This window comes from Vigna unguiculata, chromosome 9, assembly GCF_037176805.1.
Source record: "Vigna unguiculata cultivar grain cowpea cultivar isolate G323 ecotype 2 chromosome 9, ASM3717680v1, whole genome shotgun sequence".
Classification (NCBI taxonomy): Eukaryota; Viridiplantae; Streptophyta; class Magnoliopsida; order Fabales; family Fabaceae; genus Vigna; species Vigna unguiculata.
This window is the reverse complement of record NC_140800.1, coordinates 17,892,920-17,917,083: the sequence shown is the minus strand read 5'-3', so window position 1 is coordinate 17,917,083 and position 24,164 is coordinate 17,892,920. Positions and strand designations below refer to the sequence as shown.

General features: G+C 34.1%; 1 protein-coding gene across 1 annotated transcript; it reads right to left on the bottom strand.

The window, feature by feature from the left end:
* Positions 1-21,257: 21,257 nt before the first annotated feature.
* Positions 21,258-23,855, bottom strand: LOC114180813 (uncharacterized). The gene is made up of 2 exons (XM_085666676.1): positions 23,787-23,855; positions 21,258-23,330 (listed from the first exon to the last, which is right to left on the bottom strand). The coding sequence occupies exons 1-2, from the start codon at positions 23,853-23,855 to the stop codon at positions 21,840-21,842; spliced, it is 1,560 nt and encodes a 519-aa protein (XP_085522802.1). The 3' UTR covers positions 21,258-21,839.
* Between the last annotated feature and the right edge of the window lie 309 nt (positions 23,856-24,164).

The window sequence follows — 24,164 nt, the reverse complement described above, 5'->3', positions numbered from 1 at the left end:
GTTGTACCTGATAATGAAAGTGGAGGATCAGATGAAGCAACACAAGCAACATCTGAAACGCCTAAACCTAGTCATAACTCCAGGTTAGTATCCCCTAATACTTCCTCTGAAAATTCTTCACCTTATTCTCCTCTTCCTCCTTATCCAAATCGTTTGAAACCAAAAACTAAAAAGATGGAGGAGTTAGACAAAGAAATCTTGAATACTTTCACGAAAGTGGAGATAAACATCCCTTTGTTGGATGTTGTAAGACAAATTCCTAAATACGCCAAGTTTCTCAAAGAATTATGTACACATAAAAGGCGTGTTATTGACAAAGAGGTAGTGAACATGGGAAGAAATGTGTCTAGCTTAATTAAGAAGCCTATAGTCAGAATGTCGCAAAAGTGTAAGGATCCAGGTATGTTTTCTATTCCCTGCATTATAGGAAGTACTAAGTTTGACAATGCTATGTTAGATTTAGGAGCTTCCATTAATGTAATGCCTTTATTAGTTTTTACTTCACTTCATCTTGGATCTCTTAAGTCTACTGGTGTGGTCATTCAATTGGCCAACCGTAGCACAGTTAACCCTGCAGGTGTGCTAGAAGATGTGCTTGTCCATGTGGACAAGTTAATTTTTCCTGCAGATTTCTACATCTTGGACATGAAGGATGAAGGAATGAGTTCAACCACAATTATCTTGGGAAGATCGTTCATGATGACAACACGTACCAAGATAGATGTGCATGCAGGATCCTTAACTATGGAGATAGGAGATGAGAAGGTGTAATTCAATGTGCTAGAAGCCATGAAGCACCCAACCGAAGACCATTCTTTATTTTGTATTGATTTATTGAGTAATGTAGTGAACAATTTTACTTTTGGATTATTGGATGTTTTTTCTGGTTTTTCTTCTTCTACGAATTTTTCTTTTTCGAATATTTCGTGCTCAATTTTAGATGAAAAAGAAAACTATAAAATAGGTGATATTGAAGACGTGGTGTCACTATATGATACCTTTGCGACGTCCGAGTGTGATGTTGAGGAGGCTGAAATTACCTTAGGCAGTAAAATGTTGCCATCTGTGGAACAACCACCCACCTTGGAGTTGAAACATTTACCATCTCCATTTGAAATATGCTTATCTTGAGAGGGATGGGAAACTCCCTATTATTATATCTGCCTTGCTTACAAATGAGCAGGAACAAAAGTTGTTGCAGGTTATCAAAGATCACAAGAGAGCAATAGGCTGGACTTTGGCAGATATTCCTGGTATTAGTCCTTTTTTTCTGAATGCATAGAATACTCTTGGAGGAGGATGCTAAGCCAGCAAGGCAACCTCAGAGGAGATTGAATCCTCAGCTGATGGAGGTTGTGAAGAAGGAAGTCACCAAGTTGCTACAAACAAGTATTATATATCTTATTTCTGACAGCACTTGGGTGAGTCATGTACATGTGATCCCCAAGAAATATGGGATCATCGTGGTCAAGAATGAGAAGAACGGGTTGATTCCTACTCATATTCAGAATAGCTGGAGGGTCTGTATTGATTATAGAAGACTAAATCAGGCCACCAGGAAGGACCACTTTCCTTTACCATTCATGGAACAAATTTTAGACCGATTGGCAGGTAAGTCTCGTTACTGTTTTCTTGATGGATTCTCTAGGTATTTTCACATTTGTATTGCCCTCGAGGATCAACATAAGGCCACCTTTACTTGTCCATTTGGTACATATGCTTATAGGAAGATGCCATTTGGCCTTTGCAATGCTCCTGGAACATTTCAGTGATGTATGATGAGTATTTTTACAGATTTTTTGGAGCATTGTATTGAGGTTTTTATGGATGATTTTAGTGTATATGGTTCATCTTTTGATCACTGCTTGTCTAATCTTGCTAGAGTCTTGGAGAGATGTGAAGAAATTAACCTTGTTTTAAATTTTGAAAAATGACATTTTATGGTGGAACAAGGTATAATTTTAGGTCATGTTGTTTCCAAGAATGGTATATTTGTAGATCCTGATAAAATTGATATTATTTCACAATTGCCTTACCCCTCTTCTATGAAAGAGGTTCGATATTTTCTTAGACATGCAAGATTTTACAAGAGGTTTATCAAGGACTTCAACAAAATAGCTAACCCTGTCTCCAACTTGTTGCAAAAGGATGTACCATTTGACTTTGGAGAGAGGTGCAAAGATGCTTTTGATAAATTGAAAAAGGAGTTTACCACCACTCATATCATCCAGCCACCTGACTGGACACTACCATTTGAGTTTATGTGTTGCACAAAGAGATGGGAAACTACCACATGCGATATATTATGCTTCCAGAACATTGGACATAGCACAGGCTAACTACACCACAACTGAGAAGGAATTATTGGTTGTTGTGTTTACCTTGGACAAATTCATACCGTATATACTTGGTTCTAAGGTCATTGTTTACATTGATCATGCAACATTAAAATTCCTTCTGAAGAAAGCAGATTCGAAGCCAAGGTTGATCAGATGGATGTTATTGCTCTAAAAGTTTGACATTGAGATTCAAGACAGAAGTGGGGCACATAACTTAGTAGCTGATCATCTTAGCAGGATTGAAAATAGAGAAGATAACATTCCTATTCAAGATGACTTTCCTGATGAAGTCCTCCTAGCATTGACTATTGTGAAAGGTATGTTTCCTGAAACTTGGTTTACCGATATTGTTAACTATTTGGTTATTTCTGCTATTCCTCCTTCCTTCTCCAAGTATGAAAGAACCAAGCTAAAAAGTGAGGCAAAGTACTATATATGGGAAGACCCAATCTTATGGCACATTGGTAGTGACCAAGTCATAAGGAGGTGTGTTCCAGATATCGAGATACCTTATGTGCTTGAGTTTTGTCATTCATCTCCTTTTGGTGGACATTATGGTACACAAAGAACAGGTAGGAAAGTGTTGGATTGTGGATTATATTAGCATACTATCTTTAAAGATGCACAAAGGGTGTATGAAAATTGTGAGCAGTGTCAAAGGGCAGCAAGATCTATTACAAGAAGGGATGAAATGCCTCAACAACCCATGCTATATTGTGAGGTATTTGATATTTGGGGTATTGATTTTATGGGACCTTTTCCTCCTTCTTTTGGGTTTTCTTATATTTTGCTTACTGTAGACTATGTCTCCAAATGGGTGGAAGCCATAGCTACAAGGACTAATGATTCTCGAGTTGTCATGAGTTTTGTCAGATCTAACATTTTCTGTAAGTTTGGGATACCATGAGCCATCATTAGTGACCAGGGGACTCATTTTTGTAATAAGCTACTTGAGAACATGTTGAAGAAATATGGGGTGACACATCGCATTGCTACACCATATCACCCCCAAACTAATGGGAAAGTAGAGATCTCTAACAGGGAGATTAAAAAGATACTAGAGAAAGTAGTGAAGCCTAGTCGAAAGGATTGGGCCACAAGATTGGATGATGCACTTTGGGCACACAGGACAGCCTACAAAGCACCTATAGGTATGTCACCTTTTAGGATGATTTTTGGAAAGGCTTGTCATCTAACTGTGGAGATTGAACATCGAGCCTATTGGGTCGTGAAAGCATGCAACTTAGATTTGGAAGAAGTAGGGAAAGAGCGAAAACTTCAGTTGCAAGAACTAGAGGAGATTAGGCTTGCAGCCTATGAAAACTCAAAGTTCTACAAAAAGAAAACCAAGAAGTTCCATGACCAAAAGCTTGTGGCTAGAAAGGATTTCAGGGTAGGCTAGAAGGTGTTACTATACAAATCCAAGCTTGGTCACATGAGTGGTAAGTTGCGCTCCACTTGGGAAGGACCATTCATTGTTACAAAAATATTCCCTTATGGAGCAGTGGAGATCAAGGAAAAATCCTTAGAAAGAACTTTTAAAGTTAATGGGCATCGTCTTCGGATATTTAATCAAGATATGGTGAATAAGACGATGGATGGGATGAACTTGACTTCTCCCGCATACCTTTCGCCTTAAGGAGGTAAGTACCCTTCATACTTTTTCTTTGCATTATATACATATTGAATACATTGAGGATAATGCATGGATAAAGTGTGGGGGTGTGGGGAGAAAATTTGTTTTTCCCCTTTTCTGATTTTGTTTTCTATTTGTTTTGTTTTTTCTTTTCTAATTTTGTTTTCTGTTTGTTTTTATTAAAAAAAATTGCTTTCAATAAAACATATTGACATTGGATTTTGGGATTTGATTCACTAATCGGAACTATCACAATTCTGGGAAAATAAAGAGTCATGTGCTATGAGTGGATTGTTTTTGTGATTTACTAATTGAGTTGATTTGAGAGTTTCTAGAATAAATCTTTTGTGAAAGAGTTTTGACCTTGTGAGTTTTGAGCTTTATTGTAAAGGATGGACTACCATGTGTCATTCCAATTTTTCTTGTGTGACTTGCTCATGTCTTGTTTATACTAAAATGTTTAGCTTGATTCTTGTGTCTTGTATCTTAGGTGAATATGCATGATTTGATATGATTGAGGCATTTCTTGTTTTTAGCTACTTGGCCAAATAAGCTAACCATGACATTGATCCATTGGTAGACCCTTTGAGCTTTAAACTCTTTTTCTTATTTTGAGCATATTGCTAAACCTTAAAAAGAAAAAGACCATGTTTTTCCGTACAATAGGAAGAAAGAAGGAGCTAGTGGATTATGTTAAGATTGGTTGAGAAGTAAAGTGTGCGGGTGAGTATTTCACCCACAAAGTTATAAATGGCAAAAGGTAAAAATTTGTTGATGATAAAGTGTTGAAATGAAAAATGATTGCTTTCCGAAAAAGAGCAACAAAGGATAAAAGAGAAAAAAAAAGACAAAAGGGATTGTTTTTGAAACTATGCTTCATAATTCCTTCTACCTAACTATTTCAAAAACACAAAAATCCTAAAAAAAATTTCCTACCTTTGCCTTGGCCCCGTTATAACTTGTGAAAACTCCTCATGATTTTTGAATGTATGCTTTCTGAAAGTTGTGAATATTAGAGTCTTGCTAAGCATTGAGAGTGCTTACTTGCATGGGTATTTTGAGTAGGAAACATAAGCCAAAACACTTGAGCGAATTTTGGTGAGAAAATATACATTTAACTTGAGTGTTTCTCTTTCATATTTGATTATCTTGTAAACTCAAAAGATTAACTCATGTGTGAAAATAGAATCTTCCCATTTGTATGTGCATGACAACATGATTTCTAGAAGATTGATTTGTTTCCATTTGTATTCATTCCTTTAATCCAGTGAAGATATGGAATAAAATACCTCAGAATAAAGTTTTGAAATTGTTCAATTTTGCCTAGGAGTGCAAAATGATAAGTGTGGGTGTGTGATGAGTTCAAATTTTTGCCCTCATTTAATATTTAAATTTGGGGTATTTAATTAAATTTGTGTGCTTAAAGAGTGATTTAATTGACAGTTCTGATAATTAGGCTATTTGAGCTTATGTGATAAAAATGTCTTAAAAAGTGGTTTTTTAGCTGCATAAATTACTTCTTGGATATTTTAACGTTTGTTGATGCAGTTGAAGTTAAAATTAAGCTCATTCAAGGTGGCAAAATAAAATGATTGAACTTACAAACCACCTTTAAATAAGACTAAAATCAGCAAGTTCTTGAAAACTCACTTTTGTACCCCACACATTACTTATACACTCCCCTCTTTCCAAATGGGTCTCACAAAACCTACTTCTGCACCCCCTGCCTTTGTCTATTTGCACCCCTTTTTCAACTCATAAAATAGATGCACTCAAATGCTACCATGTGGCAATCCTCACCTTTTAAAATTGTCAACCAGCACAAGCCATGTGGGCTTAATCTCCACTAAAGAATCTGAGCCAATAGCATGTTGCCACGTCATCATCTTCATCTCTCCCATCAGAAACCCTAGGCAGCCATGGAAACCACCATTACAATGCCGCCAGCCTTCCATCATCACGCACATGTAGTCGCTGCAACCCTCGCACTGTGCCGTCAACGTCGAAACAACAGCCTACCTGCACACCTCCATGACCAGCGAGTCTCCACCGCGAGTAGCGAGAGCGAACCAACGCACAACAACCACCATTGCAGCTACGTTTCAAAGTGCAGCAAAGTCGTCGGAAGCCATGAATCATGCACACGTCACAACACCACCAAATCTGCAAGTCACCAGCGTTCGGCAGCCATGCACCTACTGCGGCTCAACCATCGAACCGCCATCCTTCACGCATCATTCTTCACCGCATTGCCTACATCAGTTCAGACCACGAAACATGCCAGCACCTACACTTGCGAGTCAGCCCTGCACCTTGCGAAAACCACCACTGTGACTAAGGCATCATCATCTCCATCGCAGCTGCAAAACGCAAAACCAACAATCACCAGATACAGTGGAGCGAATACACCTCCTTCACCATTCCAGCACCTTCAACCATGAAAAACATCATGCACAACGCCTACACCTGTGACTCCACCATCCACGCGCGACTTGCAACTCGAAGGTCTCCATCTTCATCCACCATTGCAGCGAGCCTCCACCACTTGTCGGAACTCGTCGGAGAAGCACCTGCAGTTTTTGAAGCATCATCGTGAAACCTCCAAGCCTCCATTGTTGAACGATGCTCAAACAACGTAGCACTTCCAACACGCAGTGTGAGAAACCCTAATTTTGGGAGAAAAAGCACTCTACCACATGTCAGCCTCTAAATGGGCAGTCAACTGGTCAAAACTGGTCAATGGAGTAGTCAACTCCGGTCAAATTCTGGTCAATTTTGTAAAAATGGTTATATAAGAGGGGTAGAATTGGAAATTAGACATAAAATAAGTTGCTAATTAATTAAATAAAGATAAATATTTCAACAACAGAACAAATAAAGCCCAAGTCCAGTCGAAGCCTATATAAAGAGACCTAAGAGAGTAGAAGAATGACACTTAGAACTCTCTAGTTTTGGCAGATACCGTCATCCACCACATCTCTCATTCTTCCTTTCTTTTTATATTTCTTTCCTTCATCATATTATCATGTATTCCATCAAAGCCATGGAGGGCTAAGCTTTTAGTGTTGATTCCACTGTAATTTCTTAACTGGATTCTGAGGTTAGATGAATTTATATATTTGTTATTTTGATTGTTGTTGTGGTTTTTGTTATCTATGTCCTTTGCTTCTTAATTGAATAGAAAATAATGATTTTAAATCAACACGCATGATAATCATATAAGTGAAAAGGTTTTTAATTCAATTGAGACTTTACTTTGATTTTATTTAGAAACTTTCATGTGATTAAATAAGTTTTTGCCAATAATTGAGACTGTACTTTGATTAAAGGTAATCACTTTAACTAAAATTAGTCAAGACTTTACTTTGATAAATTAAGTTTTCTATTTGCTGAGGAAACAAAGGAATAAACATGATTAGGCATAGTAAAATTTAATTGAGATTGTACTTTGGTTGAATTTACTATGGATAATCTAAAAATTCTCACTTTTAATTGAGACTGTACTTTGATTAAAAGTGAGAATGCCAACAAATGAATTGAGATTTTACATTGATTGATTTGTAAATCAATAACAATAATTAATTTAACAATAATCTCTAGATAATCGATGAAGAATACTATTTTGAAAAAGCAATGAAATTGACCTATTTTCTATTACTGTGTTTATAATCTTTTATTTGTGTGACATTCATTCTTTGCATATGAAAACCCCATATTTTTATTGTTACTAGTTTTAATTGCATTTTTATAAGAATCAAATATTTGAGATCAATTCTATTTTAGTTGTGAGACGACTCAGGGTTAGTTTAACCCTAACTAGTTTGTTCACTACTAACTTGGCAAAACTGAAATTGCTAAAGTTAAGTAGTGGTAATTTGATCGCTTAACGACAACATTATCAATAATAATAATAAAATTCATCCGCTACCTGGCCATATTGTGTCACTTAAGCATATTCATTACCATCAATATCTTTTAGCATGCTAACTCATCCAATTTAATCATTCTTAAGGATAATATAAGGGAAGATTTGACATCGTCTTATTTTAAAGAAAATTGGGATATAATTGAGTCAAAAAAAATATTGAGAAAGAATTGACTATTTGACTCAACTATATAGACTAAAATATTAGTTAAACCAAAAAATTAATTAAGCCAAATTTATCGATTTTAATCATGGGTTTAATATTTACTCCTCGATGTAGGTAGGGAACATTCATTTCCCTATCTGGAGTTGTCAACTCTTCACTTCATAATATATCATATTACTAAAAGGAACTCAAATACATTATATATATCATCGATAAAAGGGTATCAAGGATACAACTATGAGGTACTAGAAAACTTTGTAAGCAGATACTCAAATAATTATTTTAACTTCACGGTGTAATAAAGGAACTAGTGGCCATAAAAACTGAACGAGATGAGGATCAAAGAAAATCAACGGTTCACAATGAGAAATAAGAATTACATAGTTTTTTAAAATAAAGGAGAGTTTGGTTGGTTGATACTTTTTTAATTTTGAAATTTTAATTTTTCTTTTAGATTTTTACTTGAACGAAGGTTTTAATCATCAAACAAATTCGAGATTTGACATAACATTTACTAATCTTCAATACTTTTACAAAAAAATTAATTATCAAGTAAGACTCTGACTTAACACGATAATTATTACTTTCCAAGATTATTATATGGATGAAAATCTCAATTATCAAATATGTTTGAGACTCGACATGATAGTCAATTTTTTTATTTTATATGAATAGAAAAATTATTAAATAAATCTAAGACTCAACATAATAATTTTTAAATGTAAAGATATATTTATTACATTTTATTTTAAAACCCATATATTAGTCCATTTTGGATATTATACAATTGGGCCTAAATGGGCCACACGTGTAATAAAGCAATATGATTATAATATTAAGGGGTTTCTCTTTGCACCCGCAAATATTCTTCTGTACTCCCAAAAATTACAGTTTTGACCCTAATGGTTGAAAGAAAAATGTGAAACGAATCTTGACATCCGTTTCATTTTTTTTGTTTTTTTGTGAAACAGATGTCAAGATTCGTTTCACATTTTTCTGAAACGGATCTCGACATCTATTTCATTATTATTTTTTTATTTTTTGTGAAACGGATGTCGAGATCCGTTTCACATTTTTCTGAAACGGATCTCGACATCCGTTTCATTATTTTTTTTTGTGAAACGGATGTTGAGATCTGTTTCACATTTTTCCGAAACGGATCTCAACATCCATTTCATTATTTTTTTTTTGTGAAACGGATGTCGAAATCCGTTTCACATTTTTCTGAAACGAATCTTGACATTCGTTTCATTATATTTTTTTGTTTTTGTGAAACGGATGTCGAGATCCGTTTCACATTTTTCTGAAACGGATCTCGACATCCGTTTTATTATTTTTATTTTTATTTTTTTGCGTTTTAACTTTTTCAACCACCGAGATAGGTAAACAAATTTTAAGGTCAAAACTGTAATTTTTTAGGATACAGAAAAATATTTGGGGTGCAGAGAGAAGCCCGTTAATACTAGATTAAATGTCATTGTTGTGCAACTAGACCCAATGATATGAAATTGCAATACATGTAAGGGTGTTTCTTATTGCACCTTATCAAACAAATTTTGTCATGCACCTCATCACAGACTTTTAGAAATTTGTATCCAGATAAGGGCGGGATTAGTGTCTTTCGAAAAAAGATTTTCAAAACTTATTTTGTGTGTTCCATGCCAACACTTATGGAACGCATGATAATTTTTACGTTAATACCAATAATATAAACAAAAAAAAATTAACTTTAAGTAAAACAATTTTAGAACCCAACTAGCTTCCAAAAATTTAAATGCATACAAAATTTAAATAAATAAACTAAAATGAGTACAAATTTAAATGAAAATTTTAAACAATCCAAAAAAAGAGTAATGACTAAAGAGGAATTTAAATGTTATCATATTCTTTAAATTCCCAATCCCTAAAGTTTAAAGTTTAGAGTGGAACACAAATTCCACCTCTTAGTGCTCATAGATAACTAAAAAAACAAATAGAAATGAATACAAAATAGAAAAATAAAAGCTAGTTATCAAGTAATTGAAAGACAAAGGAAATAATAGAAATGATAGAAAAGTATATATATAAAATTAAAATGAGTACAACAATCCAAAGAAAGGGTAATGACTAAAAAGAAATTTAAATGTTATCATATCCTTTAAATTCTCAATCCCTAAAGCTTAGAGTGGAACACAAATATCCCACCTCTTAGTGCTCATAGATAACCTAAAAAAACAAATAAAAATTAATACAAAATAGAAAAATAAAAGCTAGTACTTCAAAGACAAAGGAAATAATAGAAATGATAGAAAAGTATATATATATATATATATATATATATATATATATATATATATATATATATATATATATAACCTAAAAGCACATAATTGTAAATAGAACCTAAAAGCATATATATTTAACTGTATAACAAGATTTCTTTTTTTTCTGGGTTCAAAACCTCTTCTATCCAGCTATAAGATTTCAAGCAATAAAATTAGAGAAAGACCAAACAATGAAGGAATAGAAATAAAAACCTCACCTTTTTACCTTTACCATTATTAGTGCACAGAAAGGGCTATTACTTCTTGATTCCATCTATGACATTTTTCTTCAATCTCACCTCTTGCTTTAGTATCAAACAAACAAACATTATCTTTATCTCTTACAAAATTATTCTATCAAAACATAAACACCTTTTAAGTAAAAAAAATAGAACAACATACCTTCGTTTTAAAGTTGAAATGTAGACTTCTTTAATTGTTGTACTCGTCCTTGGTCTCGACGCAATGGAGATTTTAGGCCGGAGGAAACAGAGAAACATAACTTTGAAAACACTTGTATGGATTTTCAATTTCAAAAAACTTCCAAAAGCAGAGAGATTGAGGGGGAGGGAAACTTGGTGATCAGGAAAAAAAAATTGTTAAATGACCTAAAAAAACCCTTGTAGGGACACGTGTTGCCGTATGAGAATAGGTGTTTTAGGAAAACAAAAGTGTTAAATGACAAAAAATCATTTATGAGCCCATTACTCACCCTCAATCATTGAGGACCTTCCTAGAAAGATCACAATGATCATGACTAGAAGGTAGGCCTCTAACCTATCTGTTGAGAGGGGGAACTTGTTCAACTTCAACGAAGATGATTTTGATGAAAGCTATACAAACATGGTTTAGGCTTAGTCCTGAATTTTATCTTTTGCATTAGGTGTTGTATATCTAGAATTACATGTAAAACAAGCTTGAACTGAATTAAATCAGCTATCAAACTCTTGAATGTGTTAATGCATAACTCATAAATGGATTAAACACTTAACTAATAAATTATATGAAGGCACTGCACTGATGCAATGAAAATACATGCACGATAATCTATTAGGTAAATTCCTAATCCATTAATTATTGCATCAGAACTCTGATATAAAAATAGTTTTAAAAGAGTGAGAAATAACTGAATTACTGAGAGACGAACTGAGAGATTTCTTTTCTGGAATTAAGATTCACAAAGTCCTTGTGCTTTCTTGGAGATCATTCAATTGGACATTCAAGAAGATTGATGGTGGATTCAATCTTGGAGGGTCAAGCTTGGATCTAGGATCAAGTGATAAATCTGCACATCCATTAGGTGTATTCGTTCCTTGCTTCTTTTCTTATTGTATTTCTATTTATAGTTGATTCATTGTGTGAAGTGAAGGTCTAGGTGCAATTGTGTGGATGCATTGCTTCTAGGGGGAGTTCTTGATTTGTAGAGCAAGCTCCTTAGTCTTTAGGGTCTTGAATTATATATATGCTCTTGTAATTCTTGTAACTCTATTGATTTAGTGGAATCCTCCTAAGTGGATTACTTAGGAGAAGACTGGACGTAGATTTATCTTGAATCGAACCAGTATAAAAATTGTTGTGTTCTTTGTTTCTATCATCTTTTATGCCTTTCCTCATTGCTTTAATCAGTCCATTAATACAGAACTAGCAAATTGGTTATTTGGGGTTATAAAGACTGAAGAAACTTTCAAGATTCATTTAAAATCAGTAAAAGATAGAATAACCAATTCACCCCCTCTCTTGGTTGGGTTATATTAGACAGATCTGTATTAACACTATCTTTTTTGTCCTTATTTTTTATTTCTTTATGTTGATTTTTCTTATGTTTATTTATGTTGACTTGACTTGTTGATCTTGGTTGACTTGACTTAAGTTAACTTGTTGACCTTTTGTCTCTTTGTTTTGTAGGACAAGCTTGTGCCAACTTGGAGGAGGATAACACTACTTGGAGTGGAGGAGAGCCTTAATCTTGGGACCACACATACCTAGCACATCCCTGGAGAGAGGGAGCTTGGAGTTCACTTTCATTTTAGAAGGTCAATAGGCGCATAAGAGAGGCTTAAAGACCAAGCTATGGTTCTCTCCTTTTCAAGACACCTCTTTTTTACCTAGATTATAGAACCTTAGTTTGTGTTTTTGCTAGTGCACCCTTTAACATCATATTTTTTCTAAGAGACCATTTTCCATCACTTATAAAAGAGGCTCTCCTAAACTTGTAAAAAGGTTGAATATTTTGGAGTAAAATTACCTATATTTGACCATTGTTGTGAGAGGGCTCTCCTTGAGAGTGTCACCTTCTCTAGTCTTATCTTTAGTCTAGAGCTCAAGTGGCGGCATCCCCACTTATCTTGGGTTGGTGAGCCTTAAAGGCCCCCCTTAAGTGGCATTCTTCATTTGCTTCCCCTTCTTCTTTCATGTCTTCCATCTTTTATTCATCTTTTCTTCTCTTTTGATGCCCTTTAAATTTGAAATTTATGATGCTTTTTTGTTGTTTTACTTTCTTGTTTAATTGAATCCTCTCCTTCTCTAGAGCACTTAGAAGTGAACATTCACATCTAGATAACATTGCAAGCATTTTTAAGAAAGAGAATTTGCATTTTCATGTGGTCCCCACCCATGCATCCATCAACATGCAAACTTGAAAAACTAGATAGATGTAATTAAAGCAATGGTCAAAACCTCCACTGCACCCATAAAACGGAAAATCAAAAGAAACAAAAAGTAACCCATGAACCCATGCATCCAACTTGTTTTATATTACTAACCCACTCCACTCTATTACGTTTCGTCCACTCCACCATTCATATACCACCATGCAACTCAATAGATTATAGAGAAACCAATCTTTTCACGTGGACCCCACCCATGCACCAACCAAAAAATGATAAACTTGAGAGATCTAGAAGGAAACTACTGCATCCCTAAAAGATTGGAAAATTATCTTTTGACAAACTATTTTAACAAACTTTTGACAAAGTTTCTATAAATAGAATTAAATAGATTAATTTTTTGTTTTTTAATCAAAATAAAGTAATAATTGTATATTTTTTTTTACTTAAAAAGGTAATTTGTCAAAAGTTTGTCAAATTTTTTTGTTAAACTATCATCTTCCTAAAAGATTACCCATACCATAAACCAATGCATGGCACTTAAAGCAAAATAACCCATTCATTCACGACTCCCATCACCATGAATCAAACTCCCGCATACCATGAATACCCGTAGCCTATGCATGGCTTATGTAAGGCCCAGTTTTTCTGCCCTAACATTTTAAGGGTTGCCTTACAACTGTTGGGCTTAAAGGCTGGCCCAAAGGATAAAAACCATTCCTAGTTGCCCTAATTCGCACTTTCACTTTTGTAGAAGAATCAGCCGTCACCTTTCAGTTTCGCTCACAGAACGCTCTGCTAGGGTTTAGGGCTCTGTTATCTTCAAGCTAGCTCAAAGTCGTTTCTACTCCACGTAAGTACCCTTACTAGCTCGTACTAGTCTCCGTATTCTTCTTCGTGTTTTCCAGTTAGGGTTTCATAGTAACCCATCTCGTGTTCTTACTCCTTTATTATTTTAGTTCCTCTATTCGTTCCTAGAGTTGTTGCGCTCTCTACGCTTAGCTGCCAAAGCCTTTTTTTAACCCATTTCCAGGTACGGGAAGTTAGGGTTTCAAGTTTAAGTTATTTTTGGCATGTTCTTGAGCTTGCTTGATGTTTGTATGGATTAATCATTATTTTTGATGTGTGGAATACTTTGTATGATTGGTTGGATTGGAAAACACATCTGTTGTAGGTGAGATCAGGGCGAGAACTGGTAATCTCGCCCAGGCGAGTCGGACTCGCCTAAGAGAGTCTGACGGAGGCTCGCCCAGACCTTCTGCGCGAGTTGTCGCCCAGGTGAGTGGTCCTAATTTTTTGAGCGAGAGACTACCTCGCTCAGGCAAGGTGAGCTCGCCTAAGCGAGCTGGCGCGTTTGTTTCTGTCAGAGTTATCGAGCTCTCGTCTAGGAGAAGGGGAACTCGCCTGAGCGAGAGTCCTTCTCGCTTGAGCGAGACCCCTTGGCCTGAGCGACGAGCTTAGGCGAGGGTACGTGCTGGTTGGGTGTTTACTTCCCTACTCTTTTATGTTTGGCATGCAAATGATGGGGTTATTGTATAATGGTATGTAGGATATAATATGAATGTGTGAGAGGGTGTATGAATTATGAATGACAATCTTGAATAAATCCTTGGCATGAAATGAGCATGAAATGGTTGGTTGCAAAAATGGCATGGTTATGAGATGAATTTGGATTCTAATTCATGGGTGGAGCATGATGTGCTGATATTGGTTTGATCTGGAATATGAAAAAGGTTGGTTGCGAGAGTTGATATATATATATATATATATATATATATATGTATCCACGGTAATTATTAATTGGTTGCTTGTTTATATTTAGTAGTAGTCAGTGCGTAATTCCTTGAAATTTCTAGGTAAGATTCCAGGGTCGTGCTTCAGTGGTCGGGACGTAATTCCAAGGCCCTGATAGTGGGTGTCCCTGGTGGTGCCCCATCTGTATAACTAGGTAAGGATTCAAGGTAATGTTGCATCTTGACGCTCTAAGGAGTCAGTTAGTCTCACCTAGAACAAACTAACTGTTGTGGTGAGAGTAGCAGGAGGCCTGAAATTCATTAAGGGCTAACCTTGTGGTGAGGGAAAATGATTCATTGTAACACTTGTAACACATATCTCGGGGGTGAGCAGCTCGGGGGTGAGCAGAGGTATCCACCACAAGTGCAAGCATCCGATGAATCCGACCAGGTTATACGTATCCGGATGAGTCGAGTCGTGTCGTAGTGTATTGTCTGAGTAGTCATAACATGCTTGATTGAGATGTGTATATGAGATTGTGAGAATATATCTATTTGTATCAATGAAGTCTTTTGTGCTCTAGCTTACCCTACTTTTATTGTTGTGTGTTCTGTTGTGTGGTACTCTCTCTTGCGATGATCATCAACTTGTTGATGTGAGCAGATGCGAGGAACACCCGCGGACAACATGGAGGTGATGGTTCCGCTGCATAATCTGCATGGGTTGGATCTTAGTTTCTTTGGGCTTTGTCCCATATATTGCGATAAGCTTTATTACTCTACCTGTATTTGTTAGACTTTTCAACTGCTTTTGGTTTGATCTGGAATATGAAAAAGGTTGGTTGTGAGAGTTGATATATATATATATATATATATATATATATATATATATATATATATATGTGTGTGTGTGTGTGTGTGTGTGTGTGTGTGTGTATGCGCGATAATTATTAATTGGTTGCTTGTTTATATTTAGTAGTAGTTAGTGCGTAATTCATTGAAATCTCTAGGTGAGATTCCAGGGTCGTGCTTTAGTGGTCGGGACGTAATTCCAAGGCCCCTGATAGTGGGTGTCCCTGGTGGTGCCCCATTTGTATAACTAGGTAAGGATTCAAGGTAAGGTTGCATCCTGACACTCTAAGGAGTCAATTAGTCTCACCTAAAGCGGACTGACTGTTGTGGTGAGAGTAACAGGAGGCCTGATATTCATTAAGGGCTAACCTTGTGGTGAGGGAAAATGATTCATTGTAACACTTGTAACACATATCTCGGGGGTGAGCAGAGGTATCCACCACAAGTGCAAGCATCCGCTGAATTCGACCAGGTTATACGTATCCGGATGAGTCGAGTCGTGTCTTAGTGTATTGTCTGAGGAGTCATAACATGCTTGATTGAGATGTGTATATGAGATTGTGAAAATATATTTGATTGTATCGATGAAGTCTTTTGTGCTCTAGCTTACCCTACTTTTATTGTTGTGTGTTCTGCTGTGTGGTACTCTCTCTTGCGATGATCATCAACTTGTTGATGTGAGCAGATGCGAGGAACACCCGTGGACAACACGGAGGTGATGGTTTCGCTGCATAATATGCATGGGCTGGATCTTAGTTTCTTTGGGCTTTCTTTAAGGCTTTGTCCCATGTATTGCGATAAGCTTTATTACTCTACCTGTATTTGTTAGACTTTTCAACTGTTTTGCTTTTGGCATCGTGGTGTGCCTAGTTTTGTAGGGGTTGGGTTAAGGACCCCAAGATTGCGTTGTGTACTATTTGTGTGTGGAGTTTCTTTAATTACGTTTATTAATTAAATGGGACGTTACAACTTATCTTATATATAAAAAAAAATGATTCATGAATAAAACATAAGAGAAAGAAACCCGTAAGCCTAACCATCCAAGACTTAACCACGTCCCATCCAATCTTCACTACATGTTATGAAAGAGAAATAATCATGCTATAAAGAAAACAAGTGCAGAAAAAAAATGCAGAACCCATCCCTGAACAAAGCTATAGCACGATAAATAAGAAGCTCTCCACCAACCCTTATGAGTCATGGTTCATGTGTATATGTTCGGTAACCCCATAAGAAAGTTTCCAGAAGATTTAGAAGGAAATCACCACCATAAAACAATGTTGTTACGTAATGCATAAAGAAGAGAAACCCAATTCATTTGATTTGCACCTATAGAAACTTGAAACAACCATGCAGTCTGTGGCATGCCTTATACGAGTATAAAGAATATTGCATCAACAACCCATTAAAGTTGCACCATATATAACAAGAATCTCAAACATTCACCACACTAATTTGACAACACCAACCAATTCAAAGACTCATTCATTGAACAATCAAAATATAATAAAAGAAAAGAGAAAAGATCAAACTTCAAACAAAACAGAAAACAAAGTTAACTTCCCCTACCTCGTGTAGCAATCCTTCTAGGACTTACACTTTCCGCAGTCTCTTCCTTTCCTCTCCACGTTTTCTCCCATTTTTCCAACTCTCTAAAGAACCCTAGCATTTAACCTAAAATCCTTATTTTATTCTCAAATGGTTGGTTAAGATTTTATAAAATAAAAACCTCACTCTTTTATTATCTTCATGTAACATCAACAAATTTTTAAAAATAAAAACAGAATGTTGCATGGAGTTTTGTTTTTATTTGTGGCAGCAAAGAAATAGAAAGAAGAAAGGAAGCAAATAGAATTTGAAACCATGCTACTACATCACGTACTGGAAACGGAATTGAGGAGAGAGAAAATGAATTTAAGAGTTTCGTGGGCCCCACAGCTTTAAGGAGTGGGAAAAATAAACATAGCATTACACATTATGGGCCGAAAGGGTTCAAACTCGCGCACAACGCCACACTCCAGATATACATCAACCACTATACCAGATGCTTTCTCAGAATATAATATGCATGAATGAATTATAAAAGTATATTGTTCATCCGCCATTATTGAAAAATAAATTAATTAAAACCTCTAAACGAACACAGCAAGGATCAAACCCAAGTACCTGCATTCCCATATTCACTCTCCAACCAAGAAGCCAATTACTTTTCAATTTTATAATGCGCAAACTTAATTATATACATATATTCTCAACATTACATATAATATTAAAATTTAAAATAAATAAAACAATAACTTACATCACTTAAAATAATTATTATTTCATAATTTAATAACCTAATTAAATTAAATAAATCAAAAATATTAATCAAGCTATTAATTTTTTCTCATGTGTCCCCCTTTAGTCTAATTTTTTTCGGGTCTTACAATCTTAATGTCTAGTGAAGATCTTCCTAGAGATTTTCTCTATCAACTTAACACCATATAATTATGAAAAATGAAGATGGATAGTTAAAATAAATTAGTCATCTTCTTTCGTATTTCTCTCCATTAGTCAATATTTGAATATAATTTGATGAAAAAAAGTGCCAAGAATGTATTTCCTTAGAAAAATCTATATCAATGATTTTAATAGAACCTTTTTCTAACAATAAATCTCTCAAATTTGTATCATATATATATATATATATATATATATATATGTATATATAACCAATTGTGTTTCTCCTTTCGTTTAAAAAAGACCCATGTTTAAATGGGAATCCATGAAATATTATAAAATTGAAAGTAATGATAAGAACAAAATAACTAATCTAAACGATTAGAACCATGAAAAGAAAAACTAAATCTTTAATGGTCGAATGCGAATGGACTGAGTAGTGGGCGAAGGAGGGGACAGAAACAATGAAAAGATGGAGGCAATGACAGTTGTGAAATCCGGGAGAGTTCCTCTCTATGATTTTGGTGACAAAAAAGGTAAGTTTTCTTTTTTCCCAAATTTGAATTATTTTTCTATAGAAAACCTAGCTTTGAACATAGAGTTTAGATTTGGATCTTATTTTTCTATCAAGTTTGTGATTTATTACGGCTAATGCTCCAATCAATCTATTATCCCCAAAAAGGATAACCTTTAACCTAATTAATAGTTTTATAGAAAAATTTCGGTTCCTCCTCAAAATATATGCAAAAAAATTCTTGAAACCCATAGATAAAAAAGTATCAAAAAATAAAATCAAGCAAAAGAAACACATTTATAATCCTAATACAAATTAAACAAAATAAAATAAAAACAATAGTAACATAAATAAGATAAAAAGTTTGGTACGCACAAACAACATGGGATTCAAGGAATGAAATATGCAAAAACCCTAAGAAGAAGAACTTTATATCAGAAGAAAGCAAGAGAGACAATGAGTGAAATTAATAGATGAGAAATCACATAGAGATAAAATAAGTAAATAGAATCAAAATTGATTATAAGAGATTAAAGATAACTAATCATTATCTTCTTCTTAAACAAAATTATAATTTATTGAAAAAAGCTTTTAACTAATTAAATATCAATTTAAAACTAATGAAAATTAACATACACTAATAATAATTTAATTAAATTTTATTATCAAACATAAACTTATAATTAATTTAATAGAGATATATTAGTACTAAAAAAAATTGAGTCTTTTTTTTTTCTTAAACATAATTTTATAATTAATTTAATAGAGGTATATTAGTACTAAAAATATTTGAGGCTTTTTTCTTAAACATAATTTTATAATTAGTTTAATGGAGGAATATTTATACAATGTTTTTAAAAAAACTTTTTTTAGGCCTAAACTGAGTCATTATGCGAGAATGTAGTTATTTGTACCTTTGAACTTAGAAAATGAAATCTAGGGATGACAATGTAAGTTGTCCCACTTTTTTTGCCCACGGATCGAGATGATCCGCCTTGCATAAGAAATACGAGTTAATTTTTCTGACCGACACTGCATAACGTTTTGCTCGTGGTCCACATAACAATTTTAATAACTTAATTTTTTTAATTAAATTAGCAAAAAATAATTTCTATGAGTCTATTTCTTAAAATAAATAATATTCATAATTTTATAATTATAATTTTTAAGTATAAGCCTATTGAAAATTAAATGGCTTTGAATTGGATTGAAACAAGAAAAAAAAACGCAAATGAGGAAGCAACTTTTGGATAAACTGAACGTGAATGAGCATATTACTTTTGGATGGGCTAGAGAAGAAACGAAAATGAACAAATTACATATAAGAAATAACACAACGTTTTGTATTGATGCTACTGGATTTTTGAAATTTAAATTAATAAGACTTTGTGAGTCGATCATTCATTAATCCACCTGAGGTACAAGTTATGCAAGATAAACCTAAGTAAGTCCACAGACTAAAATACTCGGTCCACGTACACTTTTTCTTACAAACTTACAAACCGACTTGACATACATTATCATTCCTAATAGGTATAATTACTCGTATAGTACATAGTTTGTGGCTAGTGTGTCAAATAGGTATCCGGTTTAAAAAAAGTGTCAATTGCATCCCAACTTTTGAAAAAGTACTTCAATTAGGTCCCTTTTAGATAGAATTGACTAACGCCGTTAGTCAACGTGCCACGTGTCAGTCTGTGGTTTTTTTTACTTTTTTTATTTTTTTTATTTTTTTTTGTTTTTTTGAAAAAAAAAATAAAAATGTCACGTGTCAAGTCCTATGTGACACGTGGCATTGTCAGTGCCACGTGACATTGCAATACCACGTGTCAGTGATACTATCAATTTAGTACCTAAGTATGTGTATCTGATTCAATTTTGTCCCAATTTTTTTTAATAATTAAAATATTTTTGTAATCCATTTTTTATAAGATTAAAAATAATTAAGTATAAATATTTTTACAAAATTAAGTACTAATATTTATATTGTTCCTCTCAATTTCAGACCAAATTTATTATTTGTATAAATGTTATATTAATATTTTTTATTAAAAACGACTTTTTAACATATTACTTTATTAATTACTTTTTTATTAAGTACTCATGTTTTGTTAATTTTTATTTTTTTTCCAAAATAGAACAATATTGTCTCTTACTATTTTTAAACCAAAATTTCTATTGGTATGAATGTTATACTAATTTTTTTTATTAAAAATGACTTAATAAAATGACTTTTACCAATAAATTTTAATATAAATATCAAATACTTAATTTTTGTAAAACTTTTATACTTAATTACTTTTAATTTTATAAAAAATGAATTTTAATTATTAAAAAATATTAGGTCAAAATTGAATCAGATACACATAAGTAGGTACTAAATTGAAACAAAAAAACATATATGGAGACTAAATTGAAATCAACACAATGACATCTGATAGTGATACTGATACGCAATGCCACGTGACACTGACAATGCCACGTGTCACACATATGACTTGACACGTGGCATTTTTTTTCAAAATATTAAAAAAAATTAAAAAAATTTAAATAAAATTTTAAAAAAAATTAAAAAAACCACATACTGACACGTGACACATTGACTAACAACGTTAGTCAATCCTGTCTGAAAGGGAGTGCGAAAGCCCATGGGTTTTGGAATGGTTTTTGGTTCTAGGTTTTCGCTTTACTGTTTTCTTGGTCATGAATTTGCTTTGTATTTTGAGTGATATATGTAGGGCTGGGCAAAAATAACTGAATTGTACTGTACTTAGGTTAATTGTACTGTTTTAAACCAAAAATAACTGAATTATTAACAGTAAAATTAAACTGTACTGTTTTGTAGTTAAAGTTAGAAAAACTGTACTGCAAACAGTTAACTGTTCACATCCAGTGCACTGAACTGTGATTTTTACTTTCTCTTCGATCCAGATCAGTCCACACACACTTCTTCTTTTTTCTCCACCGAGATTCAACCACGACCAAAACAGATACTGTCTCCGTCGCTCGCCGCCGTCGAAGGTTGTACCGCCGTCGAAGATTTCGCCGCCGTCGAAGGTTTCGCCGCCGTCGAAGGTTTCGTCGCCGTTGAAGATTGTTGCCGTCGAAGGTGATCTCTTTATATCTTTAGGTTTTCATTTCGCTTCTTCTTTTTTCTCCAATTCGATCATTCTAATCTTTTGGGATGAACCTGCTGTTAGGGATTTGTTCGTCAATAACTTGAAACCCAGTTGAGAAAGAAATCATGGCATAAAAGGTACTCTTCACACTCAATTTCTCATCTTTTCCCAATCTGCTAACTCTGGATGTTAGTAACAACAGTTTCAGTGATACCATTCCTCACCCAGTTTCAGTGGTACTTTTCCTGCTAATTTTGGAAATTCAACTAAACTTGTAGAAGATAAGTCCAACATCAGTAACGAGGAAAAAGTGTAGTTGACATTAGATTCAAAATTTAGGGATAACAGATCATTCTGGGAAAGGAGAAGATATTCCAAATTTGGAAGCTTAGAGAAAAGTGAAAAGTGAATATATCCACTTAAGTTGTTGGATGATAGATCTAATTTAGTAAGATTTACAAGGTTGAAAATTATTTCTGGTATATTACCTTGTAACTTGTTGTAGGAGAAATCTAGATACATCAAGGAATTTGATATGTTTGCATAGACGAGCCCTGTGAATTCATTTTTCCATAGAAACAAATACTCCAAAGATGGCAAGGATAAACACCATGAAGGAATTGACCCATTCATCAAGTTGTTATCAAATGATAAGCTAACTAGACTAGAAAATCCTGATATTTTGTCGGGCAAAGGGCCTTGTAACTTATTATAAGAAAATTTCAGTTCCGAAAGTTGAGTTAAGCCAAACAATGAAGATGGGATTTTTCCTTCAAAATTGTTATATGACAGATAGAGAACATTCAATTTGGTTAGCCCGACAAACACGTCTGGGATCTGACCACTGAATTTATTAACTGAAAGATCCAAGAGAGTGAGATGTTGAAGATTTGAAAGTGTTGATGGCAGCTCACCTCCTAAGTTGTTACCATTGAAATGCAATTCTTTAAATTTGTTTGCCTGTGGAAAGACATTTGGGATTTCACCACTAAGACTATTACTAAGGAGATTGAGAAAAGAGAGACGTGGAAGGGTTAGGAGTGAGGATGGGATTGAATCGACAAGAGAGTTACATGAGAGGTCCAATGAAGTAAGATGTGAGAGGTTAGAGAAGGATGGATGGATTGAGCCTTGGAACTGAGAAAGTGAAAGATCTAAGATATTAAGAGAAGTAGTGCTACAACTAACTTTTGGAAGATGGCTTCTAAGGTACAAATTATATGAAAGATCGAGGTGTTGAAGATTTGGTAAACAAAAGATACCGTCTGTCAAGTTTTCTCTTAGCTGAGTCCCTGGAAGACTAAGAGTAACTAAAGAGGAAGACAAATTGAGAGTCTTTGTTGAAATTGAAGACATGTCTGTATAATCCAAAACAAGCTCTGTTAGATGTGTTGCATTTTGGAGTAGTCTCTTCCAACTGTCTTCTTTCCACGTTAAATCAAAGTTAAAGGAAAGATCGAGGGTGGCTAATTTGGAAAGGTGTGAGATTTGTGAAGGAATTTGACCTTGGAAGGAAGAAGTAGATAAGTTTAGGTAGGTGAGGCTGGCAAAGGCACCAAAGTGAAATGAAAAATGAGATGGATAGAAATAGTTGAAAGCAAGGTTAAGTGATCGGAGATGAGAAAGATGGAAAAGAGTACTGTTTGGATGGATTTGGCCATAAAGGCCACTGCAGGGAAAAGTTTCAATATAATCCTATTGAGCCAAAAATAGAATTAGCTAAGGTCAAAAACATGTCAAGTTGTTTTGAAATTTCTCTGAAGGTTCTCAATCATCTTTGTTTTTCTTTGTGATATATAAGTTCTTTTTTTTATTTAGCTTGTAACCAACGTCATTTTTCTTCATAGTTTACATGCACCTCAAATGTAAATTCCTGATCAAAATCTAACAAAAAATACCAAAATTGAAAGTAGATAAAAGAATTTCTGTACTTCTAAATACTTGAAAGAAGGTTATTGAATAGTGTTTAAATGAAATGATATTAAATATAATTAAAATCTTAAAATTCTAATTTTTAGTATTCTTATTTTGTCATTTATTGAAATCTTATATTTATAATAAAAAAAAATACATTTTAAAATGTCACGGGTATAAAAACTAGTTCATTAAACATGGTCCATATACCATGATAAACTAGGTCCCATGTTGAACACTTGCAGCTTTCTTTTTGATAGTTAATTGCCAATTATTGACATGATCAAACAACTTGCGCTTCTTCATTGATCACATTAAATCATAAATTCTATAAAGCTATATATCAATGAAATGAGTAGATGTATAACCATTTAGCAACCTCTGATTCCTCACCAAAATGAAGCATTTTTTTCTCATCATTCATGCATTCTGTTATATATTTGTCCACTTGATTTCTGTCTTTGCATTGAAGCTATGGCTTAGCACAAACATGTTTGTCTCTGCATCAGGCAACCATACTGATCATTTGGCACTACTTAAATTCAAAGAATCCATATCAAGTGATCCTTATGGAGTTCTGCTATCCTGGAATTTCATTGGTACATTTCCTTCTTG